Source organism: Mytilus trossulus, chromosome 10, assembly GCF_036588685.1.
Source record: "Mytilus trossulus isolate FHL-02 chromosome 10, PNRI_Mtr1.1.1.hap1, whole genome shotgun sequence".
Lineage (NCBI taxonomy): Eukaryota > Metazoa > Mollusca > Bivalvia > Mytilida > Mytilidae > Mytilus > Mytilus trossulus.
The window spans coordinates 34696525-34716603 of NC_086382.1; the positions used below are offsets into that span (position 1 = coordinate 34696525).

The 20079-nt window shown below is 31.8% G+C and overlaps 1 protein-coding gene across 1 annotated transcript; it reads right to left on the minus strand.

Annotated features, from left to right (window-relative positions):
• Window positions 1-3320: 3320 nt before the first annotated feature.
• LOC134686192 (ganglioside GM2 activator-like) lies at window positions 3321-18424 on the minus strand. Its single transcript, XM_063545866.1, has 8 exons — window positions 18356-18424; window positions 17652-17693; window positions 14852-14962; window positions 11234-11341; window positions 10066-10110; window positions 8670-8877; window positions 7742-7919; window positions 3321-3549 (listed from the first exon to the last, which is right to left on the minus strand). The coding sequence occupies exons 1-8, from the start codon at window positions 18381-18383 to the stop codon at window positions 3442-3444; spliced, it is 828 nt and encodes a 275-aa protein (XP_063401936.1). The 5' UTR covers window positions 18384-18424; the 3' UTR covers window positions 3321-3441.
• Window positions 18425-20079: the final 1655 nt, after the last annotated feature.

A 20079-nucleotide genomic window follows, 5' to 3' on the forward strand; every position in this document is an offset into this window, starting at 1 on the left:
CTAAAATACCTATCTATAGATGGACTGGTTTATTATGAGCAAACCGGTTAAACTCCACCCAGTCAAGTGAAATAAATTGAGTAATAGACGCTTCAATCTTGAGGGTATTACTAGCCCAGTAGTCAACACTTCAGTGTTGATATGAAAATCATTGATATTATAAAAAAGAAGATGTGGTATGATTGCCAATGAGACATCTCTCCACGATAGACCAAAATGACCTAGAAATTAACAAATATAGGTCACCGTACGGCCTTCATCAATAAGCAAAGCCCATAACGCAGAGTCAGCTATAAAAGGCTCCAAAATGACAAATGTTAAAGAATGTAAGCGAAAAAACGAAAGGCCTTATGTAACAAATAAAAAAAAGTCAACCACTGAAGTACATGCTAATGACTTGGTACAGACACATTTGTACAGAATGTAGCGGGGTTAATCATTATAGCGGGAAACCTAGCTTTGCCTTACATTGGACAGTGGTTAAATAGAACAACATAAATTCATTTGTCGGTTAATTAATTAAAATGTTCTTTAAAACGTCTGGTCCTAAATAATTGGATTATTATTTCATTTTAAAATCTATCCGAGATTTTGGTAGTTCTTGATAGAATAGTAGTGTATGGTTTCATATCATTTGATTAAGTTATTCAATCGCCTATACTTATATTGAAAAAAAGTGCCAAACGTTTTCATGTCTAATTTAGGCAACACAGACCAGTTAGCATTTTCTGATTGAATTATTCTTTAAAAATCCATTTTACATGCATTGACATTATTTAAGACTTCAGATTAATCACTTGTAAGCCCCCTCCAGGAAAATCTCTTATACATATTGATCTCAATTTTATCATTTCTAACATTCCAAACGAATCTAGATTATACTGTTTACAAGTTGCAACTGATCTTAAGCAATGTTACGGCTAGAAGCAAAATAGGTTGAATTTGATAGTTATTTTCATAACTTTGCCACTAGACCACTAATGACATGCAATATATAAACGAGAACAGCATTTTATCAGAAATCTTTACTTCAATCATCCATTCGATCCTGGAATGCTTTTCCGGAAGTTATCAGATTAAGTTCGTTTAAGTTTACACTTAACATTCTTATACGTTAATCTAATCAAATTTATAACTAGAGGCTCTAAAGAGCATGTGTCGCTCACCCGTTTTTTCTGATGCTTCGGAAATCATGTAAAATAAGGATAAAATTATAATTAATAGTATTATATCAAAGATAATAGCAAAACAAAAACAGCAAAATTTTTGTAAAATTACTAACTCAGGGGTAGCAACCTAACAACTGGTTGTCGGAATTGTCTGAAAATTTCAGGGCAGATATATCGAAATCTCACGAACATGTTTTCCAAAAGTCAGAATTGGTCTAAATGCTTCAGTTTCAGAAAAAAATAAACCAAAAACTGCATTTTACCCTATATACTACTTTAAGCCATGTCTGCCATCACGGTTCACGGGCAGGGTTATCGGAAACATGTTTAAACTAGATACTCGTATATTGACTGTGGAAAAGTTTGGTTACATTTGTCTTAGTAGTTTCAGAGGAGAAGATTATTGTAATAGATTACAAAAATTTCAGAAAAATTGGTAAAATTGACTATAAAGGGCAATAACTCCTTAAGAGATCTACTGACCATTTTGGTGTTGTTGACTTAATTGTAGATCTTACTTTGCTGAACATTATTGCTGTCTACAGTTTATCTCTATCTATAATAATATTCAAGATAATAACCCCAAAACGGCAAAATTTCCTTAGAATTACCAATTCAGGGGTGGCAACCCAACAACCGGTTGTCTGATTCATCTGAAAATTTCAGGGCAGATCTTGACTTGATAAACAGTTTTTTCCGTCCATGTCAGATTTGCTCTCAATGCTTTGGTTTCAGAGTTATAAGCCAAAATCTACATTTTACCCCTATGTTCTATTTTTAGCCATGGCGGCCATCTTGGTGGCTGGCCGAGTCAACAGACACATTTTTTAAAAAAGATATTCCAATGATGATTGTGGCCAAGTTCGGTTAAATTTGAAACCGTAGTTTTAGAGAAGTTTTTGTAAAAGTAAACAGACAACGCCGGACGAAGACGACGACGACGACGGATGACGGACGCAAAGTGATGAGAAAAGCTCATTTGGACCTTCAGGCGAGGTGAGCTAAAAAATACATGATTTTGTTAGTGAAAAAAGGGGAAAAACATACTTTAAGCCAGACTTCGAATTTATTGCAGTAGTCTAAATGAACATTTATTCAAGAGAAATCGTGAATAAAGTAAAAACTGTACTTGCGACATAAAAGAGAGCAGGAAGCATTTCAAGCTTGTGTGAAATAATCAATCCCTTGTTCGAAAACGTACGATAGGAACAATTCCGTTCCAGTTCAATATAAAACCTTTCTAATGGGCAGCTTTATTTCCAATAGTTTTAGCTGATTCAAAGCGATTTGTTTTAAAGCATCTTCTTTATTGGTCAGAATAGCGACGAGAAGGTTTAGACAAAGTCCTGGCAACACCCACCGTCATTTAAGAATACTATTTGTTAGTAGTTATTTCCTGTTTCTTTTGAAAAGGAAGCGGAATAATATAAGAGAAACTTTGTTTTGTTTTGAAATAGAATATGTTGGAAGTAAACGTATAAATTGCAAATTCACTGTGAAGCTAATTCCACGTTAATTGTGCGCATGTTATTTGCAGGAAACTTACTCTATGCATCTATGTATCTTGCGGTCACTGCACCTGTAGTGATCGACGCCATTGGTATTGTGTCTTTGGCCATTTGCAAAAACACAAAAATCCGTATCTTATATAGATAAAAAAGCGCTTTGGACGCATGAAATTATCAAACGTGTTGGTTTCAATTTTTTTTTAATATAAATTGTAATCGTGTTCATATCATTCATGAGTAGGAATCTTTTATGACAGCATCCATAATTGACACGCCGATTTTCATATTGTTACTTATAACGATCGATAGTACTTTGTAACGCAAGAAGTTGCAAGAGAATGAGGAGATGGAGTTAATTGCCGGATGTAGACTACTTAATTGGAGAAAGATTGTGGTTACTTTTCTATGTAAAAAACGTGATAATAAAACATGGACGTAAAGCACAAACGACGTTGTATAACAATGCTATGAAAAGGTATTCGGCAAAGGAAGATTTAAACAATCTTTAGCTTTAAATACTATGTTTTCTCGTTTCAAAGTGACTTATATTTTACTCCCTGACGAATAAACTTTAAAAAAGTAATTTCAGTTAATATATATTGGTATTTCCAAAATCTTACAATTTGTCGCGACTATTCAGCTGTTAGAGGGTAATAAATTCAAATGCCTACGTCCTGAATATGCACTTATGAGTGCTAAGGTTTATCTACCAGCCCAAAAATTTTAAAAACAGTAGTCACAAATTCCAGTAAAGTTTATTAATCTTAACCACACAAAAATCCATGGCAAGGAACAGTTATAGTCCATTCTACGTATAGGCATCCGATCATAGAACCACCATGTAACAATTCTACCCTCACTCTAAAATCACCCTACAATAACAAAGAAATTTTTCAAAATGGGACAGAAAAAGGATTTCTTTACCACCTGAATATAAATAGCATTTGACATGAAAAGAGTTTTGTAGATGTAATAAGAAATATATCTATTTATAAAAGAATAAAGACTACTTATGGTGTAGCTCTTTACTTTTTTATGTATTTAAACCATTGAGGTGACGCCAGCCTATTCATTTACCGTGGATTCTTTTTCCAGAATCAACGCTTCCTAAATCTGTAGCTGAAATGAGCTCATCATCTTAGATTCTTTTGTTTCCTTTGTGTGCCTAATTTCATTAATTAACTGATTTCTGTTCACTAATGGATTTTTTTTTAAAACTTACCTTTAATTTATGTGATTTCTATATGCTTTCACTAAGATTCGAACCCGTCCATGAATCCATGACGTGTTACTGACATCAACAAATCGACGAAACCTCTGGGCTAACAATATGTTACGATTTAAATGTCAATTCTATATTATATAATTATAGGTTAAACAATACTTGGTCATGTTTTATGAAGATTTAAGCCCAAGCCGCTTAAATCTTCATAAAACATGACCAAGTATTGTCAGACCAATTTAGAACATATTCACACTTTGGAGTGACCTTACAAAATTAGCCTTTCCCATTGTAATATTCAAACCTTTAAAAGAGTTCACATTCTTTAATGAACCAAATGTAAAACATAGGTAATCATTTCAATGGATGGAGTGAAATAGCACTGACATAGTTTGTGAGGACCGAATGGATAAATTGTTTTTCTTCTGCTTCAGGTAAAATTTAATATTAATAAAGTTTGAGATTTTTTTATTTTAAAAAAGCAACACAATGTTATATAAATCCCCTTTTTAAAAATTTGATTTTTTTTTATAAATATAAAACTCTGTATAAGTATTTAAATTCAGACGTATTCAACGTTAAATGCTTACTTTTTTTTATTGATAACTTAATATGTATTGTGTTTCTCCATACAAAAAAATTCCTTTGCTTTACATATCAGCAGTCTGAAATTGTTTTCTTGAAAGAAAAAAAAATGCCTGGTTTATATATTATGTTTACCATTAGAAAATTTATGAAAATTTGCAAAATTCAAAATAATTTGTTTTAATGTTTGCTCTTTAATCAGTAGGCTGTTTTCGGAGGGAAAATGCCTCAGGTGGTTGTACACTTCATTAGTGCAGGTGTTAAGAGTTCACTTTCATAATTAACTGACAATGAAAAGTCATTCATGTATAGCATTTCATAGTGCATGAAAAACCATGTACTAACAAAAGTAGAGGGCAAAAAACTGACTTTTCATTGGACGAGAAGGGGTGAGTATGTTCTAAATAAATATATGATATACATTGGTACAACAGGCACACAGGGCTTCTACCTTTATATATACACTAGAACAAACCCGCGAAATCGCGGGCATTCAGAGCGTATTTAAAAGGATGTAAAGTGTTGTAGGAAGAATTTTGTAAAAGATTTAATGCGTATTGATGTTCATTAATTAAAGTTTATGTAAGTGTTTATTTCCTTGCAGATGCCATTTGTTTACTTTATCTCTTATCTTGACTTATTTATGGAAGTCTGGGAATTGTCTGACCGCAATGTTAATAGTCTATCTTGTTTGATATAAGGCATGTCAATCTTAAGTAACTCCTCCCTTACTTGTCTAGGGTACATTAGAAATTTAGTTAAGTTGCAGTTGTAATTTTTATATGGATTAGATACACATGTTTATTTTATGTAATATTTTTATTTGTAATTATTTACCCTCCATCCGCCCCTTTCACCTCCGAGATTGTGGTTTGTGCTTTGGTAACATGTGCAGCAATTCGTTCGGGCAATGTAATAATGAATTTCATCCATTCTTTACTTGTCACAAAATTATTATCTGAGTTCTCAGGCAGCCCTGAATAAAATGGATAACTAGGCAGCCCTCTCGTCGGGTGAACGAATCATTTGTTTGTCCATTTGACAGTTCTTTTGGATACATGTTTTAGTGTGCAAATGGTTTTTTCACTCGAGGTTATCCGTCTCAGGTTGCAAAGTGAGCCCATATACCCTCTAAGCATGGGCTGGGCCAGCGCTCAACATGCAGGTATTAAAATTAATTAAATAAACTAAAAGAGTGGGTATACTTGAGTTACATATGTTTGACATGGGATGGGCCAGCGCTCAACATGTCACTCGTAGAGAGGTATTTTGAAGTAACATATTGTTCTTTGAATTATGCTTCGAGCTCTTGTAAATACTCTCTTTTAAAAGGCTCGCTTTGCTATTAGGTTCACATTGTTTGAGGTTTCATTCAATACTCTACGAGTTATGTTTCTGTTTGATGTATACTAAAGTGACTCGTGACTTTCTCCTTAAAGTATATGGTGAAAGTTATTTGAAGTCACGGTACCACATCTACACTCTGTCGTCAAGTGCAAGTGCCGCGATAGATGCTCGAATAATGTGAATTTAATTGAGATATGTATTTTATTTTTTATTTTTTAAATACATATCAATTGCTAGCATGTTGCCCGTAACGCCAATTTTATATTTTGTATTTTTTATTATATTATGTTTTTTATTACTTTTGTATATATATTATGTCTTGAATACAAGCCTGTGTAATTATATATAATAAATATTAGTCATTCTTAATTGATTTGATTACTTTAACTTAGGTGGCAATTTGCTATACTTCATCAGTCGTTCTAATTCTGTATCTATGACAGATCTAATCTGTACCGTTACACACATTTAAATCTTAAACAGCTGGAGAAAGTTCATCACTCGTTCAAATCTTTATCAATAGAAACACGGCTCATAAATGACTTGAGAATTTCAGGAAAAGTATCAAAATTCATAGGTACTTGGGGACCCTCCTCCTTTATTTCCAAAATTCCCATTTTTTTGTTTTCTATTAATTTCATTATGAACATACATTTAGTGTACATGTATTATGAACATTCCAGTCAGGAGCCTGTAATTCAGTGGTTCAGTGATATTTGTTTTTCGTTCATTTTTTGTACATAAATAAGGCTGTAAGTTTTCTCATTTGAATTGTTTTACATTGTCATTTCGGGGCCTTTTATATCAGACTATGCAGTATCAGCTTTTGCTTATTGTTGAAGGCCGTAAGGTGACCTTTAAATATTAATTTCGGTGTCATTTTGGTCTCTTGTGGAGAGCTGTCTCATTGGCATTCATACCACATCTTCTTTTTTTGTAAAACATTAAGTGACTTGAGAATTTCAGAAAAGGTATCAAAAGTCATAGGTAATTTGGGACAGGATAATTGTTTTTATTGCCCGGCTCCTCCTTTTTCCACAAAAATCCTTTTTTTTGTTTGTTCTCTATTAATTTTAATGACACATGAATAATTTTAGCGCTTATCTGTATATTATGAACATTCGTTAAAGGGGGATCGGGGCAGAGGCGAATTTAGGGGGCCCGTCCCCCCTTCTTCAAAATCATGTTCAAATATTCAAAATGATCCAAGCAAATTAAATCCATCAGACACTTTTAATTTTTGTTTATCTTTTTACGTTTAAACTAGAGAGACGGAATAAGACTAAAAGAAAGTATCAAACTCATCAGTCAGAAACGAACAGACAATACCATAAAAAGATTACCAAAAAGGACAAGGAACACAATAGTCACAAAACACATGATAAAAAAATGAAGACTGGTCATCGAAGTATTATATTGATGTCACTTTTTTCATGCTGCACCCTAGAAGTTTAGAATAGATGACATTAATTTCTTGTTACTTTTATTTATGGAAAGATTGCATAAACATCTGATAGTTTAGGGAAGTTTGCTACTCAGTTTCAAAATAACAAGCTTTTTATAAAAACTAGTATATATTGATAGGGGATACATAAAAGAACCAAAAAATAAATATAGGTCAATGTGCTTATTTTCGAGATATTAGGCATTGCATTTTTTTCGGGAAAATGTTCTTTCTTGATATTTCATAGCTTTATCATTGTCAATTTTAAGTTTTCAAAAACTATTAAAAAATAACAAAGATTTTATAAGACTTTTACAGATGGCTAATATTTATACATGTTAAAGATTGATTAAAATTAAATGGGGTCAATGAACAATCTTTTAAGGCATTCAAATCGATAAAACAAGAGGATTCCGAAAATCGGACAAGCGAACATCCTTAAGAGACTGCACATATGAAAACTTACATTGGCAATGAAATAAAACCTAGGTGAAATCGAATTTAGTCGAGCAGGTAAACTGTTCATAAAAAGTGAGATATCATCAACTGGACATCCGCATGTAAGTCCATGGTCCGTGACTATTTTTGGACAGGAGTGAGTTTTAAAATATTCTTGCATGTTATCACATAAGTCGTCGTACACACTGTAAATAATGATGGTGATGAATTAATTAAACAAAATCATAGATAATGGAAACGGGGAATGTGTCAATGAAAGAAAACAATGCAAGCAAAGCACCGCTTTCATGAAAATATCAGTGTGTTTTGTTTCATGTAAATATCAGTGTGTAATAGATAGATATGCGCGTGCAATTTCAATTGAGAACACAAGTTCCTTATTTTAGAAAGACTTTCGTACTTTATATGAAGATCATTTTAGTTCTTTTCTCGAGAACAATGTTCTGTTTGTGTATTATCTTCTTTTGAACATCAGCAACACATTTTTTTATTGATTAGCTAATTTTTTTAAGCGTTTTTTTTTATATACTAAGAATATAACAAAAGGATTACGCTACCTCTTGAATATCTGGGATCAATTTGGTATTTCCAAAAGCAAAACACACAAGTTTCTATTTGTTAGTTGTTTTTGAATTTTTATACGGTCTTGTTTTGTTTCAGCTTGTTTAAATGTAGGATTGGTTTAACTTTTTGTTTAGACCATTGCAATGCTTGATTGTTGGTTGTTGCACGCCAACTGTCAAGATATCCAAATAATTCTTGAATCTAAATGCGCATTGGTAAAATGCATATTGGTATTTACGCAGCACGATGAGAACCATGTTTGGTGAAAAATCGAATGACTCAAATGACTATTTTCAATCGTTATTAATGTTTAAATTATACACAGAACATGAAAAATACCTTTGATGTGAACTATGCCAAGTTATATTTACCATGATCCGACATAATCATTACATGGAACCTGATGGTAATTGCCTAAAATTTTCTTATCCATTGTAACATTAAGTCTGTAATGACTATCAGCTAGAAGTTTGTGAGCAATATGACTGTTGATAGTTACGGAGATATTTCCTGGTATACGTATAGGTTTAGGTGTCACATCAAAATTTTCAATATGTACCACACGTGTAGCTGGATCAGCTGTTATTGGGATAAATATTGAGATATGGTATTACTCATTTATAAGCCTAATATTAATCGTAAAGCATAGTAAATTTAAAGTAATACATAGTTGCAGTAAGGTAATAGATAAAACTTATATGACGATTAATACACCCTACCAGCAGTTTACGATTTTGCAACAAATCAATTTAAGATATGAAATAATGGTTTGATATACAAGAAATTAAAGACAACAGAAGATCTTGCAACACAAATTATGTTAAAAACATATGAAACTTAAGACCGATACGAGCGAAACTTGAAAATACCACAATGTTAAGTAGGATATTTAATTTTACCTATGCAACGGCGCCTACAAGAAGGCCGATTGTTTGAATTCGTAGACACAAATAAATGGCTATATGAAATTGGACCAATGAAATGCGCAAAATAAGAATTTTACAACAGGAGTGTAATAAAGAACTTATTATTTGTTTAGAAAAAAGTGAGCACTTAAATCTCTCTTTTCCCAAGTGTATTTATCTATTCTTTGGTTGGTTTTGTCCATGGATTGTGACTGACAGAACTCCTTATTAACAAATATTGTTTCCTAGCAATGATATGTTATCTCAATGTTTTAAATATTTGCCTTAAACTTTTGTTAATTAATAAATGTTGCGAGTTTTTTTTTTTTTTTTAATGTGAATAATGAAACTGCACAGTAGTTGAGTATCGCTTTTATCAGAACATGCCTTGTGGTGTCCTATTCATACATTGGAATGCGCATTTCGCAGCCATTGCATTTTGTTCTTTTTGGATTGGCAAATTAAGAAATTGGATAAAATAATAAAACTTGTACTCAACTTAGGTTAAAATACTTTGTAGAGGTGATTAATGTAAAACTGTAATTTGATATCTGATTATTGTATTATCTGATGCTACAATTGCATTGGTCATCCATAAACATAGAAATAGATTAAAATGTATTTTTATATAGTTCTGAACATTTATTGTTCGATACTAAAACTCTTCAATTGCAAATTTTGTCATGATGTTCTCAGACTTGAAATCACTACATTCTGCATTTCAAAGCTATTCAAAGTAAGGAGCCAGTAATTCAGTAACAGTTGTAGGAAGAATGCTGATTATCTAAATCTTTCGTTCAAATAGCCCCTCGAACTAACAAAACTAGCTAAATAAATGGATAAGCTATAAAACTATACATACAACAGTCTCTCCACTTCCATTGGGGGTTGTGATAAGGAAAAGTAACTGCAAAAGAAATACAACATCTGCATAAGAAAAATCAGTCCCTACAAGGTTCTGAATAATATTGCGTTATACGTTTGAAATAGCATTGTTACATATACATGTAAATATATATACAGAATGTGTTTTCAGCCTTTGATTACCATCACTGGCTATTCGATGGATAAAATCTGTCATAGAGTTGTCACCGGTTCAGAAATAATAATAATATACTGCATCCTACATTCATTTGTAAGATCCTCCACAATAGAAAATTCAACTCATCTGTTATATTCTATCTTCATGCCTTATATGTCATGTACAGTTTTACGACGCTAGATAATAACTGACGAAGAAAAGTAACACCTGGCCACCGAAGGTCGTCTTTAATTAGTCCTAGGTGGTGAAGTGGTCTTAATTAAAAAAATGATTTCAAGATGAAAACTCTTATATCATGGTGTCAAACCGTAATTTAATTTTCAGAGGGCATACACTATCAGTAAATTATCAATAGGGCAACTTTGGTAGTTGAAAATTATTTAGACATGTGAAAGGTTTTATTTTAATATATGGCTTGGTTTGATATTCTATGATGAATCCTTTGTTCAGAGGTAGACTTAATCGACAGATAGACTCGATACAATATGCAAGTCATATAAAACAATGATTTAAAAGCAGTACACATGTACATTAAAAAATAGAAAAAGATAAAAGACAATAAAGGTTTTTGTATTAAAAGTCGATACATATGGGTTTTATAGTAAAACTTCGCCTTTCATGAAAAAAAAAACCCCATTTTATTTTTAATTTAAGTATCATACGGCTTAGTTTAAGTACACCAAATAAAAAAAACCCTAATAGATAGGTTTATCTCTATTCAAAATAAACGAATCAATTAATTAAGTCCTAATTCGTCTAGAAATATACAAATGGATAAATCAACTTATCTTCACAGATACACAGTTATTGTCATATGGTATTTATATGTTTTTTAGTAGAGAAATCACATAAGACGACACATTTCTATATTATTATTTTTGTTCGTTTAAGATCATGTAATAAGCTAAAACGTCTGTCATAACTATCTATAAATTAAGCTTAGTAATAACTTAATCTACTTATTTGGAAAATAATAAAGCTATCATACATTTTAGTCTGTCACATAAAGATCCAGTATAATCATCATTACAAGAACAACTGTATCCCTGTATACTGCTTGTGCAGGTCCCATGAACACAAGGATTCGGATCACAGTCTGTAAGCATTAAAAAATATCAGGGTTACTATAGAAATATTCTAAGATTAAAGTTGAAAAAATGTGAAAGGACTTCTTTTTTTTTGTGCTGATTAATTGCAGAATAAAGAATAACTGTTACAGATATTTATTAAATACAACTTTTATTTGTACTGTTTTACTGTTATGAAATTTTGTCACTTTAACGGTAATTTTTTTATATGTTCATGTCAGCAATAACTTTGGCTAGCCATAAAACCAGGTTCAACCCACCATATTTTTCTTAAAATGTCCTACAGCAAGTCAGAAATATTGCAGTTGTTATCAAATAGTTCGTTTTGATGTTTTTTGCATTGGCGTTTGTAATTGTTTCACTTTCGTGTTTCTGTTCTTCCTTTGTTATCGTCTCCGCGGAGACGATGTTAAGAATTGAACGATAGACAGTATGTGGGCTGAATGCTTCTTACTATCTAATTGGAAGATATTGCTGACTCTATCCAGCATAATATATACTGTTCCCAGCTCTATCATAACTAACGATTGTTGATTGGTTGGGATAATCCGAAGCCTAGTAAATGTCTTTTAATCCTGTAAAGTGTCGGAATTGAACTCTCTAACTTTGCCTGGTTACCAATCATGCATATCGATTAACAAAAGTAAAATTAAATATGAATTGCCAAAGCTCCTCAAATCTTGTAAACACACATGTGATTATTAAATATTCTATCCAGTCGCTCATTGTTACGTATATCTTATACACTAAAGCATATGTATGATAACATCGTGCTTTTCTTGGCCTAAATTATAAATATCTATATTAATTAGTATGATAATCCAAAAGCAACAAACAAACAAAAATACTATATCAAATTCAATTATTTTTTGATTAATATTAATTTGAACGGGAATTTTTATCTCGGAAAAGGAGATGCAGCCTTTTCATGGTAAAAACCGAGACATATATGTGTCGGGATGTTGTCTCTTTGACACATTCCCTATTTCCATTCTCAATTGTGTGTCTTTGGTTAAAGGAAAATACCCTAAAGATCAATGTTTACTTTTACAGTTAGTATGTCTGCACATAGCTATCTTGCACGGTTACGCTATTTCATCAAAGGGGATACATTGTTTGACAAATATGAAAAGCATTAACGACAGTGATATTAAATGCATTTGTTAAAAAAGGTATCGGCATCTGATTAGTTTCAGATTCAATCTTCAACCTTGACTTAAATATCGCCTAAATTTCTCGACCTCATCAAATATCATGAAGCATAAAATAAAGATCTATTCAAGCGTCTTATCCCTACCTCTCCCTTCATATGATTATGACATTCGCTCCCCGCACCCCAAACCAGTCTTTATGGTAATGCTTGGGCTGGGTTAAACGTTGGCTAAATCTGCCTATGAAAACTACTGACGATGAAGAACTGGAAGACCAATCAAATCGAAAGGGAAATATTATATATAAGAAGAATATCAAACTACCCTCAGACGATGAAAGCATTTATACATGTATGTTATTAGTTATCAAAGGTACCAGGATTATAATTTAGTACGCCAGATGCGCGTTTCGTCTACATAAGACTCATCAGTGACGCTCATATCAAAATATTTATAAAGCCAAACAAGTACAAAGTTGAAGAGCATTGAGGATCCAGAATTCCAAAAAGTTGTGCCAACTACATCTAAGGTAATCTTTGCCTGGGATAAGAAAATCCTTAGTTTTTCGAAAAATTCAAAGTTTTGTAAACAGGAAATTTATAAAATGACCACATCATATTTCAGCAATGCCTAATTTCTATGAACAATTTTAAAGGAGCTATGAAATATTGGTAAATAAAAGCAACAGTAGTTTACCGCTGTTTAAAATTCATAAATCGATTGAGAACAAAATCAATCCAGGTTACAAACTAAAACTCAGGGAAACACATCAAATATTAGAGGAGAACTACGACACAACAAAAACACAATATTAAAATGTATCAAACTCAGAAACGAATAATAATGTAACAATGGCCATTTTCCTGACATGGTACAGGAAATTTTTAAGAAAAAATGGTGGGTATTGACAGCAACCCAATTAAACAACAAACAAAACAATTTACTAGTACTTCTAAAGTTCAACCTACGGTCTTCTACAATTGACATCATAACAATGAAAAATTAAGTGTTTAATCCTCTCAAGTCTAATATGATATATGTGTATTGGAATCTATAATGTTATATAAGTGATGAAACTTTAATAGAATATTTAATCTGAATTTGAATCTAAATAGAATAGTTGTGAATACATCTTATTAGCCAAAAAATATGCCTAAAAATTATGAACGAAAAACACTCTTACGAAAGCCATATTTTTCTAACACAAAGAAGTTAACAAACAACCAAAGAAAAAGTAAAAACCAACATATATGTCTAGAAAAAAAAAAGATAAAGAGATACAAATAATCAAGACACGAGTAATACATCACCTCTACCATTCCAGAGTTGATACATTATCCCCAAAAATTGGTAAATTCCGATAAATTGCCTTTTACAATTTTGCAAACTCATACCACTTTCATCAGCTAAGAGTGTTTTGGAAAAGCTTTTACTTGTTTCCCTCTTATAGTTGATGTGTTAACTCGTTTTTAATTCTTAACCTGGATTTGAATCTCTCAATTGATGTAAGACTTTTGAAAAGCGATATACCACTGTTGCCTTTATTAAACGAAGAATTTGAATTGAATAAACTGTAAATAAGAAGCACAGTGTAAAAACATGAGTTCTATGATGAATGTTACTCATACATGTGTTTATCTTTGTAAAATATACTTTATTTGCGATTCTCACATTACTTGTCACTTTGTTAAGTTGTTTTTTCTCATCATGAAGGTAATGATCACAGTAACTTGTTACATTGTTGTTCAAAATGAAAGTGCATAAAATAACCCAAACTTAAACAGCAGAAGAGGTAACGAATGGTTGTGTGTATTTTCATTTAAAAAAAAATGACCTTTTAACCAAAAGGACTATGTTTCATTTTCTATATTTGAGAAGGGATTTGAAACGTAATTGAGTAAACCACATAATATACAATTAATATTATAAAAGTCCATATTATTTTTTTAGTGTACCATTGGAAAACAAAAAAGATATAATACATGTATATATAGATCCTCAATTAGTGTTAACGTTACGACGCCAAAAAAAAAAAAATAACGAGAAAAGGTAATAACCGGCCAACAAAAGCTTGATTTTTGACGAGCCTAGGTGGTCGAGGGTCGGGAATAGTGCAAGCCGATTTGTTGCCACGATATCTCAGTAAAATGATTTCGAATCAATGCAGGGAAGAACAAATAAATGCTTCGGTAATTTACAGATTTAGCATTATTGGGCTGTTATTTAGACGAAATATATATATTTATATATATAGACTGCACTTTCATTGTCAAAAATGATAGAAAGTTTTTTTTGTTTTTAAAAGTTTTCAGTCATTTACTCATCGACATATATCTCATTTTTTTCAAATATTTTAAGATATCTTACAGCACAATCCACAAGATTTCATACAAGTCTTTTGAAGTTCTTTATCTGGGCACACAAACGATTGAAAAATTGTATTTTTGCATGTCAGAGACTTGTCCACACATGGTGACCCTGCAATATAATTCAGTCAACATATTCTTATTAATGAATTATTTGTTTTTCTAGAAATACAAATATTGTTTTTTCATAGCTCCGTTGTTAATTTGTTAAATCCTGCAATTATATCATATTTCAAATATTGTGAAAGTAATTTCATGTCAAAACTTGACCCTATCTGGACTAGTGCGGAAAATTTTAACACACCTTAAACTGCATAGAAGTTTGCACTGGTTCCCGAAAGTTTGGTAGGACAGAAATAGGGTTTTCTGATTTCAACAACACAGAAAATTTACACTCCTACTTTGAAATCCCTTTTGTAATTTAAAAAAAAATCAAACTGGACCTACAGTGACCCCAAGTTCTAAATCATTCATTTGATTCCATCATTACTCAAATTACTTAACGACAATGTTACAGCTATGCGAAGGAACTACTTTGTTTAATTCATATACTATCTTTTTGTATGTTCGTTCTGACTGAACCCAAATTAGTGATTATATACCACTAGTAATGAAATATACTGAGCCAAAAAGGTTTAGCAACACTTTTTTGTTTAATGTTATTTTTATTGTTTCTGGGAAAAAATATAATTAAACATGATTGATATAATTCTTAGTTTTACCTGTAATTCAAAACAGTCATACTTTTTTCCTGGTGATTGATTTCGCGCCATTTCAGCTTTGAACGTGTAATTGATGTTTTACCTTCTATACCTGTATTTTCAAAACGACATTAAAAAATTCTTTTTCCTTAACGTTCAGAAACGCACTATTGGTAAGAAAAACACATACACCTTTGAAAAAAATGCATGGGGCATCAACCAGGCCTCCTCAAAAATGACCGTCAGAAAGCTCTTGGAATGGTTTATTCCGGAAAGAGTGTTGCTGACATCATGGTTCGATTTAATGTGCATAAGGCTACAGTTTAGAGACTAACGAACATATATCGACAAATTGCAACTGCACATGATATGTCGATATCTCTTAGATAAAAAAAAACTATTGTCAAGGGAGGAGCGCTTCATTCGCTTTTCGTCAACATGTGACAAGTTTTTTCCGGCCACAAGAGTAGTGCTTTGACTAAGGGCAGCTGCTAGTGTGCCTACCAATCCTTCATTGGTGCACTTAGGGTATGGCTGATATACTGATTTTGAAAAACACTATACAAATTTCTGCATTTTGACCCTCCCGCGCTCCATACAAGGAAAATTATTATTAATGTGAGTGTTAAACATTCATGTTGTTTCTGACATATCATAATTCCATTTTGTCATAATTAAAATTATATGCTGTTATGATTTTGTATTTAAATAAAATTTCACATTTTTGTTGCTAAACTGTTTTGGGTCAGTATATATATACATAATAGGAGCTTAACTTTAATATGCACATCTATATTTCTGATATTTTTGGTTATTTCACTTTTTTCATATCTTTGTTCACAATTACAGATGCATTAGATTGGAGTCTCCTCTTGCAATCAAATGATGATAATTTATCGGTAGTTATTTGCACATACTTTGTATATAGGACTTAAAACATACATAAATAAATTGTATATCCCGCTAACATGTTTAACCCCGCCACATTATTTATGTATGTGCCTGTTCAAAGTCAGGAGCCTGTAATTCAGTGGTTGTCGTTTGTTTTTGTGTTACATATTTGTTTTTCGTTCATGTTTTTTACATAAGTAAGGCCGTTAGTTTTCTCGCTTGAATTATTTTACATTGTCTTATCGGGGCCTTTTATAGCTGACTATATGCGGTATGGGCTTTGCTCATTGTTAAAGGCCGTACGGTGACCTATAATTGTTAATGTTTGTCACGTTGTCATTTTGATCTTTTGTGGATAGTTGTCTCATTGGCAATCATACCACATCTTCTATTTTATATAGTTAGTATTTTTTACACAGATCTGAACAGGACAAAAAGTAAATTTTCCGCTGTTTGGTTTCACCAGCAGGTGATCGAGACCACAAGCTCCTGCAACGAGACGAAATATCCCATAAAACTATCTAGGCTCTTTGAATGGACGAATGTTACGGTGTTCAACTGTTTAAGATTTGTAAAAATTGGAGCATGATACCATTTTCAAAGCTGTACACTAAAGAATGATTATTGAGAATCAAACACGTATAGCAAATTGGTTTATAAATGCTGCTTTACGGATGCAAAAAAGGCTCATGCGATATATAGAGAATATCATATGACCATGCTTTTTCAATATCGCATCCGTATCAGCCCGAGACACCAATATAATCACAAGAGCTCTGCTCAAGGGATTATATTGGTTGAGGGTTGATACGGTGTGTGATATTGAAAAAGCCATATCATATACACTTTATTATATACATAGATCTATACCTCAAGTAGATGTTTTTATGTGACATGACGTCATACAGATAAGGAGGTTTGAAATGACGTCATACAGATTAGGGATTTGAAAACCTTTGTAACAGTGACTGCAATCGATGACGTGACGTCATACAGATTAAAGGTGTAATAAAGCTTTTGTAACCGTGCTGATATCGATATCATCACGGGTGGCTGATACAGCACGCTTGCCAATGACTGTATTACACATACAATTTATCTGTATTTACTACTAAGTATATAATAAAAAAAACTTTTGTTATTTAAGATGCTTATAAACCAGTTACAATATAAAACAGATTTTAATTACTCATCAGTAATTGTACAAACCTTCTGAGAGGCAGCTATAATGTAGGAACAGTATGGAAACATCTGAAATATCAAAACAGACACTTCGAAATTTATATAGGACTTTCTTTTTACAAGGACTACCAAATCTTGTTATATCTACTACCAAAGAAAATATATATTCACCTCATGTCTACTATGAAGTTTTATTAATTAACACTCACTTTCATCTTATACAGTTATATCTCTCATCTAATTTTTATCTGCCTTCCGGAGTACCCGAATTCCGATTTGGGGGCGTTCTTGTAACTCATGTTTTAGTTTGCTATTACATGTTTCGTTAAAAGTAAATTTTTTTTTTTACTGAACTTGGAGGAAACTAAATTCGGAAAGTCCATAATCACATGGCAAAATCAAATAACAAAACACATAAAAAACGATTGGACCATAACTGTCATATTCAATAAATTTTTGTCGTGTTCTTTCTGACTGTGATCTGTGATGCTGTCTGTTTTTATTTGACTTTTTGATTTTGCCTAGTATGCTCTTCTTTTTTTTTTTTTTTTATAAAAAATACAAACAAAATTGCAAAAAAGCAAAACAAAAACAAACAAATAATGCGATTTTTTAACTGGTGTTTTTTTTAAATTTTGAATTTTTGGTGATATGCTTTTTCTCATTTTCTGTAAAAACTAACAAACAAAAGTGCACAGATGTAAAGCTATGTTTACAGAAAGTATACTTACATACTGCAATTTTAACAAATAAAAACATACTTCTGATCTTAATACAAAGACAGAACGGTCTTCCTATAGATAAGATAAGAATTGTCATGAAATTTCTAAAATAAACTTATCTGCGTAAATAAATATACAATATAAGGTCAATGTTAGAAAAATTAAAACTTGTTTGTATCAGGCTAAGAAACTGGGGAAGGTCGAGGATCTACCAAGCCCTTCTCCAGTTTTGTGCGGATTAAAAAAAAAGTTTATATTTTCTGACATTGACCTAATATTTTTTTTACACTGTAACTTAAGGTAGTTCAGGGGTATAGAAAAAAAATGACAGAATTTTCTTATACTTTGTGAAATTTAACTTTGAAGTATTGTAAATGAAACCAGATGATCCGCAGGGCGTAGCTTTATACGACCGCAGAGGTTGAACCCTGAACGGTTGGGGCAAGTATGGACACAACATTCAAGCTGGATTCAGCCCTTAATTTGGATTGTGATTAAATAGTTGACACAGCATAGGTTTCTGACACAGAATGAATGTGTTCTAATGAACTTAAAATTTTTGTTTTCTCTTAGAGCAATTCACTATGTTGTTGAATATTAATCCTCTCAAAAAAATGTTTGAAGATATTTTCTTTTTATTTATGAAATTTCAAATGAGAAAAAATTGAAACCAATTTTTTAATCACATCCCCCTTTCCCTTATTCCAAAACTAATCTCAATTAAAATATTCTAATGGAGTTTGCAGCAATAACTACTCATTTAAATACATCATAAAATATTAAGATGTAAAAAAACTGCTTGTTATCACTGAATGGTAAAGATTATTTAAATTTATCAGTTGGTAGTAAAAAGTGAATATACATTGTATATTGTATATAACAAAGATTTAAGTTGATTCTGGACAAAGAAAGATAACTCTAATTAATTTTTTTTTGCTATTTCACAATATAGTGCAATTAGATATTTCTTGCCATTGTGCAATACTGTGCAATTGAAAAGACTTGCTATTGCACAATACTTAATATAATAATTTTAGATCCTGATTTGGACCAACTTGAAAACTGGGCCCATAATCAAAAATCTAAGTACATGTTTAGATTCAGCATATCAAAGAGGCCCAAGAATTCAATTTTTGTTAAAATCAAACTTAGTTTAATTTTGGACCCTTTGGACTTTAATGTAAACCAATTTGAAAACAGGACCAAAAATGAAGAATCTACATACACAGTTGGATTTGGCATATCAAAGAACCCCATTTATTCAATTTTTGATGAAATAAAACAAAGTTTAATTTTGGACCCTTTGGGCCCCTTTTTCCTAAACTGTTGGGACCAAAACTCCCAACATCAATACCAACCTTCCTTTTATGGTCATAAACCTTGTGTTTAAATTTCATAGATTTCTATTTACTTATACTAACGTTATGGTGCGAAAACCAAGAAAAATGCTTATTTGGGTCCCTTGTTGGCCCCTAATTTCTAAACTGTTGGGACCTATACTGCCAAAATCTATACCAACCTTCCTTTTGTGGTCATAAACATTGTGTATAAATTTCATTGATTTCTATTTACTTAAACTAAAGTTGTTGTGCGAAAATCAAGAATAATGCTTATTTTGGCCCTTTTTTGGCCCCTAAATCCTAGACTGTTGTAATCAAAACTCCCAAAATCAATCCCAACCTTTCTTTTCTGGTCATAAACCTTGTGTCAAAATTTCATAGATTTCTGTTAAC